The sequence below is a fragment of the Ascidiella aspersa genome, chromosome 2 (genome assembly GCF_963924565.1).
Source record: "Ascidiella aspersa chromosome 2, kaAscAspe10.2, whole genome shotgun sequence".
NCBI classification, from domain to species: domain Eukaryota; kingdom Metazoa; phylum Chordata; class Ascidiacea; order Phlebobranchia; family Ascidiidae; genus Ascidiella; species Ascidiella aspersa.
Genome location: NC_139448.1, coordinates 4472913 through 4485714, shown reverse-complemented (window position 1 = coordinate 4485714; position 12802 = coordinate 4472913). Strand labels below are relative to the sequence as shown.

The 12802-nt window shown below is 33.1% G+C and overlaps 2 protein-coding genes across 3 annotated transcripts; one reads left to right on the top strand and one right to left on the bottom strand.

Moving 5' to 3' along the window:
* The first annotated feature begins 622 nt into the window (after positions 1–622).
* On the top strand, positions 623–10632 carry LOC146163239 (solute carrier family 71 member 1-like). 2 transcript variants are annotated; one of them, XM_083382816.1, is made up of 11 exons: positions 623–825; positions 1189–1284; positions 1503–1565; positions 1712–1839; positions 2131–2245; positions 2953–3156; positions 4639–4752; positions 6022–6206; positions 7495–7592; positions 7798–7961; positions 8857–10632. In XM_083382816.1, the coding sequence occupies exons 1-11, from the start codon at positions 733–735 to the stop codon at positions 9127–9129; spliced, it is 1533 nt and encodes a 510-aa protein (XP_083238942.1). In that variant the 5' UTR covers positions 623–732; the 3' UTR covers positions 9130–10632. The 2 variants fall into 2 exon arrangements, with proteins under 2 accessions (XP_083238942.1, XP_083238941.1); XM_083382815.1 differs by having other exon boundaries at positions 7798–7970.
* Positions 10431–12616, bottom strand: LOC146163238 (RNA demethylase ALKBH7, mitochondrial-like). The gene is made up of 4 exons (XM_083382817.1): positions 12315–12616; positions 11699–11872; positions 11412–11542; positions 10431–11345 (listed from the first exon to the last, which is right to left on the bottom strand). The coding sequence occupies exons 1-4, from the start codon at positions 12594–12596 to the stop codon at positions 11168–11170; spliced, it is 765 nt and encodes a 254-aa protein (XP_083238943.1). The 5' UTR covers positions 12597–12616; the 3' UTR covers positions 10431–11167.
* Positions 12617–12802: the final 186 nt, after the last annotated feature.

Here is a 12802-nt window from a genome sequence, read left to right as displayed (position 1 = left end):
ATCCTATTCCAAGTACTGTGCGTTGATTTAATAATTGTGGTAGGATTCCAGACCAGCGTCCTATAAACAACTGAAATTTTGCCTGTTAGATTTTTAGTCTCTTTTCCACAATCATACGACCTTGTTTTGCAAAATACAGTTAGGAAATCAGTCAGTCACCAAAATTGAAAACTGGGGGAATAAATATAATAATACTTGACCCACCTTAACTCAAACGCTAACCTGCACCCCAACCCAAATAATGTGCAGCGATTTAATAATTGAAACGTTTTAGTAAGATTCTAGACCAGCCCTATTGTTTTCAAAAGTTTTGTACGTTTTATTGACATTTCGAGGTTAAGCAAATTTTAAAACTTTCCAATCTGGTTTCAGATGGCTTTAAGATCAAAACTACACCCTGTGTTAATGAAAAATATTCAACATGCTATTCCACCTTTATAGCTTTTTCATATTACTAATTACAAAATTTTAAATTAAAAATGGTTGAATAAGGTGTTTATTCAGTTGTGATGTTATTCAGTGATTTTTGCATCCTAACGTTTCCCATTTAGAACCAAACGCCGTCAACCAAACAATTGCAACAATGTTTCTTTTAAATTCTCACTTGAATGTTTGTAGCTAACTTTAAAAGTAGGGTAAATGATGTTGTGTGTGGCTGTTATGAACTTGATGTCTCCTCTTAAAATGTTGGACCAGTCCCATCATGTTTAACCTTTCTCCATATTTTGTGGCATGAAGAACTATAAGCGACAAAACTCAACGGATACAATTGTTGTGTACAGACACGATTCTATTACTAAGACGAAGCAAAAAATGAAAGATCCGGTAATAAATTTGATGTAACAGGCCCACATTTTGTACACTGCAGCTTTTTGCTCGACCTGTAGGGTTTTTAAGTTGGTTTGTGCAGTTTACATTGTTTAGGTACACTATGCACAGATCTGTAATGTACCTCAATATATAATGAAGTTACAAAGCAAAAGAGATTGAGTAAACTCATCTTGATGAAGACGTTTTAATACTCTATTGTATCATTAACTGATGATGATACATACAAATGCGTATTGAAACATCTTTATTAAAATGATGTCAAGTTTACTCAGCCATTTTGGCTTTGACATTTATTATTAAGCTATATTGTTGAAATTATTTAACTTGATTTATTCACAACAAAAGTATTTTTTTCAGATGCCTGGATTTGGCAAACCGAGTGTGTATCATGCGGTTATCGTCATATTTCTCGAGTTCTTTGCTTGGGGTTTGCTCACGACTCCTATGATGGATGTAAGTCAATTGTTTTCACTTTGTTAACTGTATCCAAAATTAAAATTTAATGTGTTAAGAATAGTTGTAGTAAAATCTACATAATTAAAAGTTTATCTGTGAGAGTAAGCATTTAATAGTAAAATTTTTTTATTTTTTAACAATATGAATTTTACTGTTTAGTTTTTGTAATGAACTGTGTTGTATTTCTAATAAATTAATATCTTGTTTTTGCTCAGGTGTTACGAGATACTTTTCAAGAGCAAACTTTTCTTATCAATGGATTAATTCAAGGAATCAAGGTGATTGTGCAATACTTATATACTTCTAGTTCTGTGTAAAATTATAATAATATTGATACTATAACATATGTCAAACTCAACAGTATCAGACCTATGGCCAAAGTGTTTCTCTAGTGTTTCATTCATACCCTCATTTGTTTTTTCAGGGTATTCTTTCCTTCTTGAGTGCCCCACTTTTGGGGGCGCTATCTGATGTGTGGGGTCGCAAGTCATTTCTTCTTGTCACTGTTTTATTTACCTGTTGTCCCATACCACTCATGTTAATTAGTCCATGGTAAGTTTTACTTACATCTGATGTCAATTATAACCTATTACTGGAGACACCACAGATGCAATAAATATAAACTATAGATAATAAGAATGTCACGCCAAGTCCTTTAACCTCTAACATGAAATTTGTAAGCCCTGTTGGAGCTCACTGTGTCCTAATGTAAACCAGTGGTTTGTTTTTTAGTGGTATGTATCTCAGGTATTTTGTTTAATTTGTATATCCTTGTGTTTCAAATGTATGATGTGTAATGACTAAAACTCAACTGAAATTTTGAGTTAAGATTTTTAAATTCAGGTGGTTCTTTGCTATGATATCCATATCAGGAGCTTTTGCAGTCACCTTTTCAATTGTGTTCGCGTATGTGGCCGACATTACAGATGAAGCAAATAGAAGCACAGCTTACGGACTTGTAAGTAGTACTTCTAATGCTAAAATGCAATAAAAGAAAAACATAAATGTCGCTTCTAAAGTTTTTCTTGATTTGCTTTTGCACACCATTATCTAGTGGATAAAAAGATTGCTAAAGCATCAAAAAAGAATAGAAATGTTGTTTACAGAGGCAGATATGTGTAATAATGTTGAAACTTTTAGATTGCAGAATTTATTTAATCACTATCATGTTTTTTACTCACTTTAACATGTTTTTATCAAACTTAAAAACTGATTGTTTTACAAATTTGTGTACACACTTATTAGCTGTTCTAATCAATATTTTGTTCAGTAGGCTTGCTAATTTTAGCTGGCTACTGATTATAAATGTGGCCTAATTTTAGAAAACGTATTGATTACAATGTAATTTGGCCAACTGCCATATTGTTTTCTAATTGGTTTCAAGGTGGTTTTTCAAACACCAATTTTTATCGAATAAGTAAAAGGCCTTATCTTCGCAACAAAATAAATCAGCTATTACTTTTACAGCAGATCATTTTGTCTTTGTGAGATGAAACAAGTGTTTTAGTCATTAGTGGTTACTTTGCCTACTAAGGCAAACTTTTAAACCTAGATAGAGAAAACCAGTACAACACAGACAGTGAAACCTAACACCTAAATATAGCTCAAAATCTTTTGCGACACAAACTGAAAAGCCTTTATCAAACATGTGTCATTTTCTGGCAGGTTTCTGCCACTTTTGCCGCCAGTTTGGTTACGAGCCCGGCAATCGGAGCTTACATCAACCACGTCTACGGGCCCGGAGCAGTTGTCATCCTTGCAACTGCCATAGCTGCCCTGGATGTGTGCTTCATTCTGGTTGCTGTTCCTGAGTCGCTACCCAGCCCCAAAATGGGACCCCTGTCTTGGGAGCATGCAGACCCTTTTGCTGTAAGTTATTTCAAAATAACAGCTTTATAACTTATTTGTGTTCTGTAGGTTTTGACATTTGAGATGATTTAGCAACAACTTAACACTAGTTATTTTCTGTAAGTGTATTTCAAGTTATACCTTTTAACCTTAACTCTCTTCTGTGATTTCTGCGTTCAAAATGATACCTACTTTTTTTGTAAAGTACTGCTTTTTTTACATTTTACTAATCAAGTAAAAAAACCTTACCTTTTTTCTCTCAATAGTCTTGTCCTCAAGTGGAAATTTAAAAGTACAGGTAGTTTTGGACGCGTTAATAATCAACTGGTAGATGTTTTAAACCAATTTTTTGTTTTCTTTAAGATTATATTCAATTTTATGCAGAAAAATGTTTAAAAAACAAACAACAAAAAGTGTTGCTCTTTTTTAGCACTTAATGCTCTTTTTAGGCAATTTAAAGAAATCCTATTTGATTTGGCCCACGTTTTGAAAAATGTTCCTCATTGACAGCCATTGTTTGCAGATCAGCTAATATAATGACTGTACTTCCTTCCCGTTATTAATGCGAGCAGTACATATGCATTGCGGGAAAAATTACAATTTAAAAAATTATATTCGCCATGTTGAATTGACCATATTGAACAAAATAATAAAGAATTGTTTAAAATTTCACAAAATGCCACCCACTTCAGTGTGGGATTTTATAATATTTAAAAAAAAAAATATTCACATATGAAACAAATAAAAATTACAACATAAATAATTGAATTTGTTTAAATAAAACTTATATATTCAGTCAGATAACTTAATAAATAACCTACTTTGACATACACACATACCCATGTAAATTAATATCTAGTAGTTTTTTTAAGAAAAAAAAACATATCAATTATTTTTTTTAAGAAAAAAAACAGAATTAAATTTAAAATCCGAAATAAGCTGTTAAACTAAAATGAGAAAAACAGCTCAATGTTTTTTCCATTTAACCCTTCACCATTATAAAAAATATAAAATAACTATTGAAAAAACTAGTACAACGAAAGTAGTCGGCCCGTCACTCCACTAACTGAACTACATAGACTCAGAGAGGAGTGAGTTGAGTAACAACCACACCCCAATGCTTGCTACATTCTGTTAGTACAAGCAACCTCACATTGAAGGGGATCTACAGTATCATATCATTATTCAATGAAACATGCACACACAATTTCAACAACTGTGATTTAGCACTTTTCCTCCTTGAAAGAACTATATACAATTCATCTCAGCCCCTTTACCCATTAAAAAATAAAAAAAAAAGACGTTTTAAAGAAAATATTTGCAACCTATCAAAGGCCTCAACTGTGACCAATTAATATATGAAAAACTAAAGGAAGTAAACCAGATCTAAGCCCTCTTAATAACATTCCTAAATTAACAAAAAACTCCACAAAAATTCTAAAATTAGTTTGTTGCAAAGACCTTTTTTATTGAAGTAATAATTTTGCTTTGCTTTTTCCGCAGGCTCTCAAGAAACTTGGCCAGGAGGATACCCTCTTGCTCCTTTGTGTCACTGTGTTCCTCTCCTATCTTCCAGAAGCAGGAGAATATTCCTGCATCTTCGTCTACCTTCGTCACGTAAGTAAAAAAACATTTCTTGTCACTAGTAGAAAAATACGTTGAAAGGTATTTAAGTCTTGTGCCCCAGTAAAAACTTTAAACAACTTTTAAGCAGGAAATAATATTTTTTTTAGGTTTGGGCTTCATTGTTTGATAGATGTGTAGAACAACTAGTGCTGCATATATTTATTTATAAATGGTGGTTATGTAATAGTACGGACAATAATACATTTCCTATGTCTATTTTTGTATACATTAACTAAACCAGTCTCGTATCATGCTTGGCTAGATCCTAACGTTACATTTTTCCAATTCAGCTGTGCTAAACATATAACAACACTAACACAGCAATTATGTTTGAAAGGAAGCATAATAATTGTGTGATTGGTCTTTAGGCTATAAAACACCCACTGTTAGTTTTCTTAATATATATTATACACCTACTGTTTGCAAAACTGAACAAGAGCTACATTTAAGGAATCATTTACTAATGGTGGGCTGTTTAATTGTCAAGTATTTAGGTATTGTGTTTTTAACTCAATTGATCCAAGATTTAGATAAATGTTCTGATCGTTAAAAGCCAATATCATTTTATGCATGTGGTAAATCGCACGAGCTAGCATTATATACCTAAGCTAAGCTGACGCATATACTGATTTCCTTCCATTGTTAAATTGTGGGTACCGTCGCCTGTAACAGTAAACAAAAACAGCTGTTGCTGGTAAGGGTTTAAGAAAATTGGCACTAATGGCCGATGACAAATGACTTCATAATAACACCCTTGGCTGTTTTGTGTGATGTTCAAGTGATTTAATTGTCCAACTAATTTGGCCCTTAAATTGGTAAAACTTATACAGATTGATAAAACACGTACCAGTAGGTAATAACCTATGCCCTGATTTTGTTTAAATTCACATCATCTATAATAAAATTTTAAAATTTGCTTTTTTATATTAATATCATTGTTTGCTGCTGTGAAACAGCCTTTTTTCTCTGTCTGCAATAGCGAACCTAGGACTGATGGTTGCTGACATGATTTAGATAATTTAAACATTACAGTCTTTATTTGGCATAAAACTCTTGTGTTTTCTAAAAAAAAGTTTTTTTTTAGAAAGTACCAATCAAACAATCATGGTGAAAAATATCGGATACTGTCGTAAAAACCAAGTATGGGATATCATCCCCCTAGCATTCCAAGTTTAAATATTGTTATTTCAAAGCTATGGCTTAGATCTGTGCAAGCATGACAGCAGTATAATTTCATTATTTTTCGTTTTACATTTTTAGGTAATCGGTTTTGGTGATGAAAAAGTGGCCACCTACATTGCAGTGGTCGGTATACTTTCCATAGTGGCGCAAACGGCCATTCTAACCCTACTATTTCAAGCAGTAGGAAACAGGAACACAATTCTGATCGGGCTGACCGCACAAATTGGACAACTTTTATGCTTTGGCTTCGGAAAAATGGAATGGTGAGTAGGAAAGTTGTAGTTTGTTTTTTATCGTTTGGCTTTGGTGACAAATGAGAAATTTGAAGAGACCGCCAGTCTTGTAAACCGCCAGTCTTTGTAAAAGTCATTTTTAAATTACTTATAATTCCCAGTTAAGCCATTTGTGAAGCAAGTTAAGTTCAAGTCTTAAGTCAAAGGCAGGGTATTTAAAAAATAACTTACAGTATAATTAAACCGATCAATAACTAAGAATAGTGTAACTGTATTTGTAACCAACTCAACTGTTATGTTAACCCGTTAAGCAAGAAATCCTAATTTAGTTTTGAGTCAAATTGATGTTTTTTGTGTTTTCAAGTCCTAACATAACAATTTTTTCAAAGTTTCAAGTTATAACATGTGTTGACGACCTAAACCAAACTCGTTTCTTTTATGTGTTTGTTTGTGCATTGTGACGTGTGCTGTGTGCACATTGGCCACACTAACACACACAGAGTGGCACAGACAAGAGATAACTCCCTTATGTTGGCAAATGATTGACCTATGAACATCATGACTTGTAAAATACCATGTGGGGTTACTATATTTCATTGACACTTTGCTGCCTTTCAACATGAATATGATTTCAGTTTCCAAAGAAAAATATTAGTTAAATTTGCCACATTCGTTGTGTCGAGATTAACAACTTGAATTTGTTATTTTTTTAGTCGCTACCAAATGCTTTCTGTTTAATTAAACTGTAAATATATCACATTTTGTAAGCCAAAATCTTTATCCATCAAATATCACTTAACTTTAAGTCTTGTTTTTTTAAATCCACTTACAAAAAATATGGTTTTCTGTAAATTAATGAGTTGAATTTTAAATTTTATTAGTCATTGTCCCAATTAAGTGCTATTTTTTGGTTAAAATGTAAATTTATCAGATTTTTGCCTCTAAATCTATATCCATCTAAATACCCTCTTTTTATTTGATCCATCTAACAGCACTTATTTTTAGGCTTAATTGGAAAAATGTAAAACCAAAAATAAGGTGGTCAAAATTGTTTTTATTGTTAACAGTTCACTGGTTGTTTTTTTTTCTTCTCAGTCTGTCAGTAAAACATCAGGTGATAGACAAAGGCAAGACACTAATGCAGTACTTCATGAAAAACAATATTTTTAGGTCAAAAAAATAGTCGCCATAGTTATCAGTTGATGAATATAAAAGATGTTGAGCAGACACCTTATAACTACCTCTTCTAGTGGTTTTTGAAAACCACTAGGTTGGAACTTACAGAAGTTTTTCAAATAATATATTATTGTCTTCTCAGGACGATGTGGCTTGCAGGTCTACTAGCCGCCTTATCCAGTATAAACTACCCTTCTCTCAATGCCTTAGTATCGAAACTTTCCAGTCGGGACCAACAAGGTAAACTACTGACCTTATTTAAAAATAAAGTGTAGATCATTTTTATTTAAAAAAAAAAACTTTATAAAAAAATGCAAATGCATCTTGAGAGAACTTATTGTTTTTAAACCAAAATTTCATTTCAGAACCCAGTACAACATAATCAGTTTTAAATAGAAAAAACCCTTGTTCCGAGAAGGGACTTCTATCATAATTGTTTTTCCAGGTGTTGTGCAAGGAATGGTGACCGGAATAAGGGGTCTTTGCAATGGGCTGGGACCAGCCTTGTTTGGAATCACATTCCATATTTTCAACGTTAAACTCGACAAGGAAGAAACCAACCCACCTCCTGTGACGGGAAACAAATCGACGGCTGATAACCTCTTGTCTGTAAATGAGGCAAGCAAAGTTTTAAGCTTCTGTTTTACTTGAAATCTGTTTGGTGACAAATTTTTGTAAAAGCTTGATAAGCATTTGTACAATCATATTTCATTAGGTTTTTTTTTTTATTGATTTAACGACAATCAGGTGGCAGTCTTACGACTGAAGAAAACCTTTTGTCGCGACACCAATTACAGCGAGTAACAAACAATTTTAAGGAACAACACGTAATAAATTAATACTGGACACTGGAAAGAAATTGTATCAAAATCTACGAGAAGCTAACAAAAAGTCATGTACAGCGTTAAATAAAATGAGAGATTCAGAGCAAATTAAATCAGGATGTCCAAACAGAATGTAATTCAACAAAGTAGTATTAGACAAGGAAAACAACGCAGTCGGTGACTTCATTAGGTTCTGATTGTCGTTACACAGTGCCATCTGATAAGCAGCCTGTGTTATTATCAAGTCATTTTAAAATCACTAAAGTCCCAGTCATGTCATTTTTTTGTGAATGAGGGCAAGTTGATTTTTTTTCAAAAATTTTAAGTCAAAGTACTAGTCCAAAGTCATGAGTAGCCCAAATGTGAAATACCAGTCAAGTCATTATTAAACCCAACTCCAAGTCAAATCACTTCATATAAAAATAAAGTCCAGTTATTTTCCCGAAATGACTTAAGTTCACTTTAGTCAAGTCATTTAGCACTGTAAGCAACCTTAGAGATTACTTTGAAAAACCTGACTATTTCATCATTATTTCATTGTTTAAATGTATGCAATGAAAATCTATACAAAATAAACTTTGCATTTTGTGTGATTGATTTAACTCACAATTAGTTTTCTACATGCGTAAAACAAGATCCATTTATTTTGCCTTATTTTAATTATTTTTTATCTCATGTAGATTGTAGTTCCAGGGCCTCCATTTCTATTCGGAGCTTTTGCTGTCATCCTGGCAATGATGATAGCTCTGTTTATCCCCAAGCATTTCCAGAATGTGTACAGGGGTCTTCCCACCAGGGACCCCAAGAAAGACTCCAGCTCTTCGCTGAACTCTCATTTTAAAACTTCTCAATTGACTGCGCGTAGTTTTAATCACAAGAAAGATCCGGGCAAAGCGTCCGATTCCGAAGATCAAGTCTCTTTGCTTCCGGCAAACGAAGACAACATTTTATAGCTCATTTTTATTTTTCGAATGCTTCAAAAGTTTTGTTTTTGTTGGGTTTTTGCGCTTTACAGTCAATGGCAAGTCTACTTCTAGTTCAGACAACCACAAAATTATGCGACACTAAAACATTTTTCACCTAAGCATTCCATGGGGATTACAATGAAGGCCAGCAAACCTGATCTTTTAACATAATCACACTTCTAAGATCTGTTTTAACATATTAACCATACTTCTAGTAATTGGGGCATAAATTAGTTTAAATTGCTGTGTTATCAACAATTGTAAACTTAAAAAAAACTCGTTGGGCTACCTAAACACCCCCCAAGTTGCACATTTAAGCTAATTTCCCCTGCTGTGTTGTATACCCGGGTGTTGTCTGCTGCTATGGGTGGTTAAAAAGGAGTTGGCAAATCTGATGATATTTAATTATGCAAGTCTGTGCATTCTGGCTGTCAGCAAGCTAGACCTGTGCTGCCTATATTTGCCATATTACTAGGTTGACAAAAGGAGGTTGTTGAAATTAAATTTCAAAGAACAAGGAAATAATATTTATTATGCATTACGATTATGTTTATTGGAATAAAATTAAATCTTCACAAAACATTGCAAATTGCATCGCTATGTTTTTTTCATTAATCCAATTTAGCAACATACAAATTTGGTTTCCTTTGTAAAAGCATATGTTATCTGGCATATTCAGAAGACATTCAAGGTGCTTACAAAACCTCAAATAGCCAGTCTACTGTAGATTCTTTGGACTTAATTGTGTTTTTGCACTGTTGTCGGTGGCCCTGGAATGAATGTTGATTCTCTGATGTTAAAAACTGTTATTGCTGATTGCTTTTTCTGTTTCAATGTTCTGATTGCTTTTTGTTTTTTTTGTTTCAGTCAACATTAACAATGTTCCCTGACGGAAATGTTCTATCGTGAATTAATATACGGATTATTAAACTTATTTTTTTCAATAAACATCCCATTATATTTTCCAAAGTTGCCAACGCCTAACTACCATGATTTGTTATCTTTTTCAAATAGCTTCATTATTTCAAGAATTAATTTCTTGATTATAAGTGGTGGAATTTATTTTCCTGGTGTTCCTATTACTTCTGAATAGTATTTTGCATTTTTGTTTTGTTTAGACAAACTACCTTCCTTCAGCTTTCTTAGGATTTTCTTTGAAAGTGTTGTTATCAAGTTATTTCTGGTACGTTTTGTTTATTTCAATGTAAACCGCAAAGGGAAAATTCGAACCAACACTGTCACTGTTTCATTCGACCAAACATAGGTGTAAAATAACAAGTTTCAAACATTGAAATTCTTCCCTATTAAACTTAATTGGGTTACAGTTTTAACAATGTCATGTTAATGTGGTGTCCAAGAACTCACTTCACTTTTATGCCATGGCCACGTTTTCAGCATGGTATTAGGCTTAAGAAAGCATTTTTTGTGTGTTTTAAGTGTTGGAAGGAACCCTGGTATTTTAAATTGTGTTCTTGTGCAATAAAACTGAATAACACACCTCGCTGTGACTTACTCAGAAAGATATAAATAAATTTATTCACAGTTTTAACACAACAACATTAAGTGAACCAAGTAGAAAAAAATATGAGATAAAATCAAAATATTTAGTTGGGAACACATGAAGACCTGCAAAGTTACAATATGTTCAGCAGAATAATCTATTAAATCATAGTATTAAGACCATTGACATTATAAAGACTTTTCATGGATGGGGTTACAACTTACAAATTGAGTTAGGGTTGAAATTTTCAGGAGAGTCAGTAATGAAGTTAGTTTGGGATACGGTAACGATTGTATAAGCCTGATTCTAGACAGGTCTTGTTTCAATTCAGACACTAGTACGACTGTTCGGTATTACTCATTCCGAACTGTGTTTTATTCTAACATTGATTTTGGTATTTTGGCCAGAGTCCATCAAGTTGTCATTTATAGTATTTTGTTCAGGCAGAAATACTTTTTAGTGAATCCAGTTGTTACACGAGTGCAGCAACCACTCATTTTTTGAACAGTTATTCCTTTATACTTTTTAGCTCACTTCATCCAATGGAATAGGAATGGTTTTAAATATACTCTTGGGGTCGTCTTCAGCTGCATCTGGTACAGTTCTTGTTAAAATAGAAATTCTTCTTGTCTTTGGAACATGTTGTTGATTTATAAACGAATCTTCGGTTTTCATTATTTCATGTGTGAACTTGTAACGGACGCTAGCAAAAATAATGCAAGTTAAAGATATGCAATTGGGAAAGTGGAGCCTTGGTTTTTAAACAAACCTGTCTTTCATGACGTATAATGATCTTGCTGGCAACAGTAGCTTAAACCAACTTTCCGGATTACTTTCATCTACAAACTTCATCACAGAAGAAGAAAGCAAGCTTAATCCTGCAATGCTGTCCCCACAAAACTGTCGAAAAATATTAAATCAAAGGTTTTCAAACAAATCGTTATTTAGACAACATATGTTAATTTGTTAAACATGAAAATATACAGCAAAAAAATAAAATTCCAGTTGGAATTATTCCATTCCATTTATTTAGACAATTGTAAAAATAAAGTTCACCTTGACAGAATCAACATGTGGCTTTATAAAACCATCCTCAGCCAAATCAAGGATGTGGATTATGTTTCTTACAGCTTGGTTTGGAGCAAACGCTTGTGACTTGATTCGTTCGAGAACATCCAAGTTGGCTTCAGACCAAGAAGAAATTTCAATTTCCCGGTAGTTTTGTATTGCCTACCAAACATTATGGCCAAAATATTATAGCTTTAAATGGTTATCTTGCATAAAAAATACTAATCATAGTATAGCCAAATCTACTGCCAAAAAAAGTTTTAATATTCAATATTCACACCTACAACAAAAATTAAAATGCAACATTTGCAATTTACAAATCAAGAAGGATATTTTCGACCCTGGTCTAGAATCCCACCTCATTTTCGTCCGGGGTTTTATATTGCTAACTTTGTTCAAGTTAGGGTACAAGTTAGCATTTGGCTTAAGGTGGGCCACGTATTGTTATTATTATACTTATTACCCCATATGTATTTGCTTTTTGCAGTTTTATTTTTGACAAGTCGGTTCGTAACTTTAAAATAAAAGTGGTATAGGATTCAGACTAGCGCGGTATTTTTTCTAATGCTAGTTAAAACCTTATAAAATGTAAAAACACACCTACATTATCCCAATGCCCCTGTTGATAACGGAGTCTTCCCCATTTTGTATCAATTTCCTGCAGCAAGGCTTGCTCTTCTGTCTTGCTTATAAAGTTAGGGGTCACCACAAATCCTTTCCTGGCGATGGCTTTTGTTTCGGGGGAGGAATATTCCGATTGCAAGCTGTTAACGTCTTGGGGTACGTTGCTGAATTCTTTAGCGTGACAAATAGTCACAAAATCTCTCAACTTCAAACGCAACAAACGAACTAGTGGACAAAACAATACATTTGCTCCGGCAACCATAATTTAAAAATCCGCACTAAAATATTTTCTTTAAACTTTTATAAAATTTACTAAGTGTAAAGCAGACGCAGAATGGGTAAATAACCTAAGCTGGCCTTCCAATAATTGTCAGCAAGCAAATATAAAACTTTAAAATCCTATCAGAAAAAGTTTAAAGCAAATTGCTTGCAATAGAAGCAAATTTATATTTCTTTCGAAATACATGT

Bases quoted from the DNA above. Each gene is read 5' to 3' on its own strand.
- LOC146163239 (XM_083382815.1), top strand. From the start codon at position 733: ATGAAGAACTATAAGCGACAAAACTCAACGGATACAATTGTTGTGTAC. The intron at 2,246-2,952 runs GTAAGTAGTACT...ATTTTCTGGCAG, and splicing joins GAAGCACAGCTTACGGACTT to GTTTCTGCCACTTTTGCCGC. The intron at 6,207-7,494 runs GTGAGTAGGAAA...TTGTCTTCTCAG, and splicing joins GGCTTCGGAAAAATGGAATG to GACGATGTGGCTTGCAGGTC.
- LOC146163238 (XM_083382817.1), bottom strand. From the start codon at position 12,596: ATGGTTGCCGGAGCAAATGTATTGTTTTGTCCACTAGTTCGTTTGTTG. The intron at 11,873-12,314 runs GTAGGTGTGTTT...AATGTTTGGTAG, and splicing joins AACAGGGGCATTGGGATAAT to GCAATACAAAACTACCGGGA. The intron at 11,346-11,411 runs GTTTGTTTAAAA...TATTTTTGCTAG, and splicing joins TTATACGTCATGAAAGACAG to CGTCCGTTACAAGTTCACAC.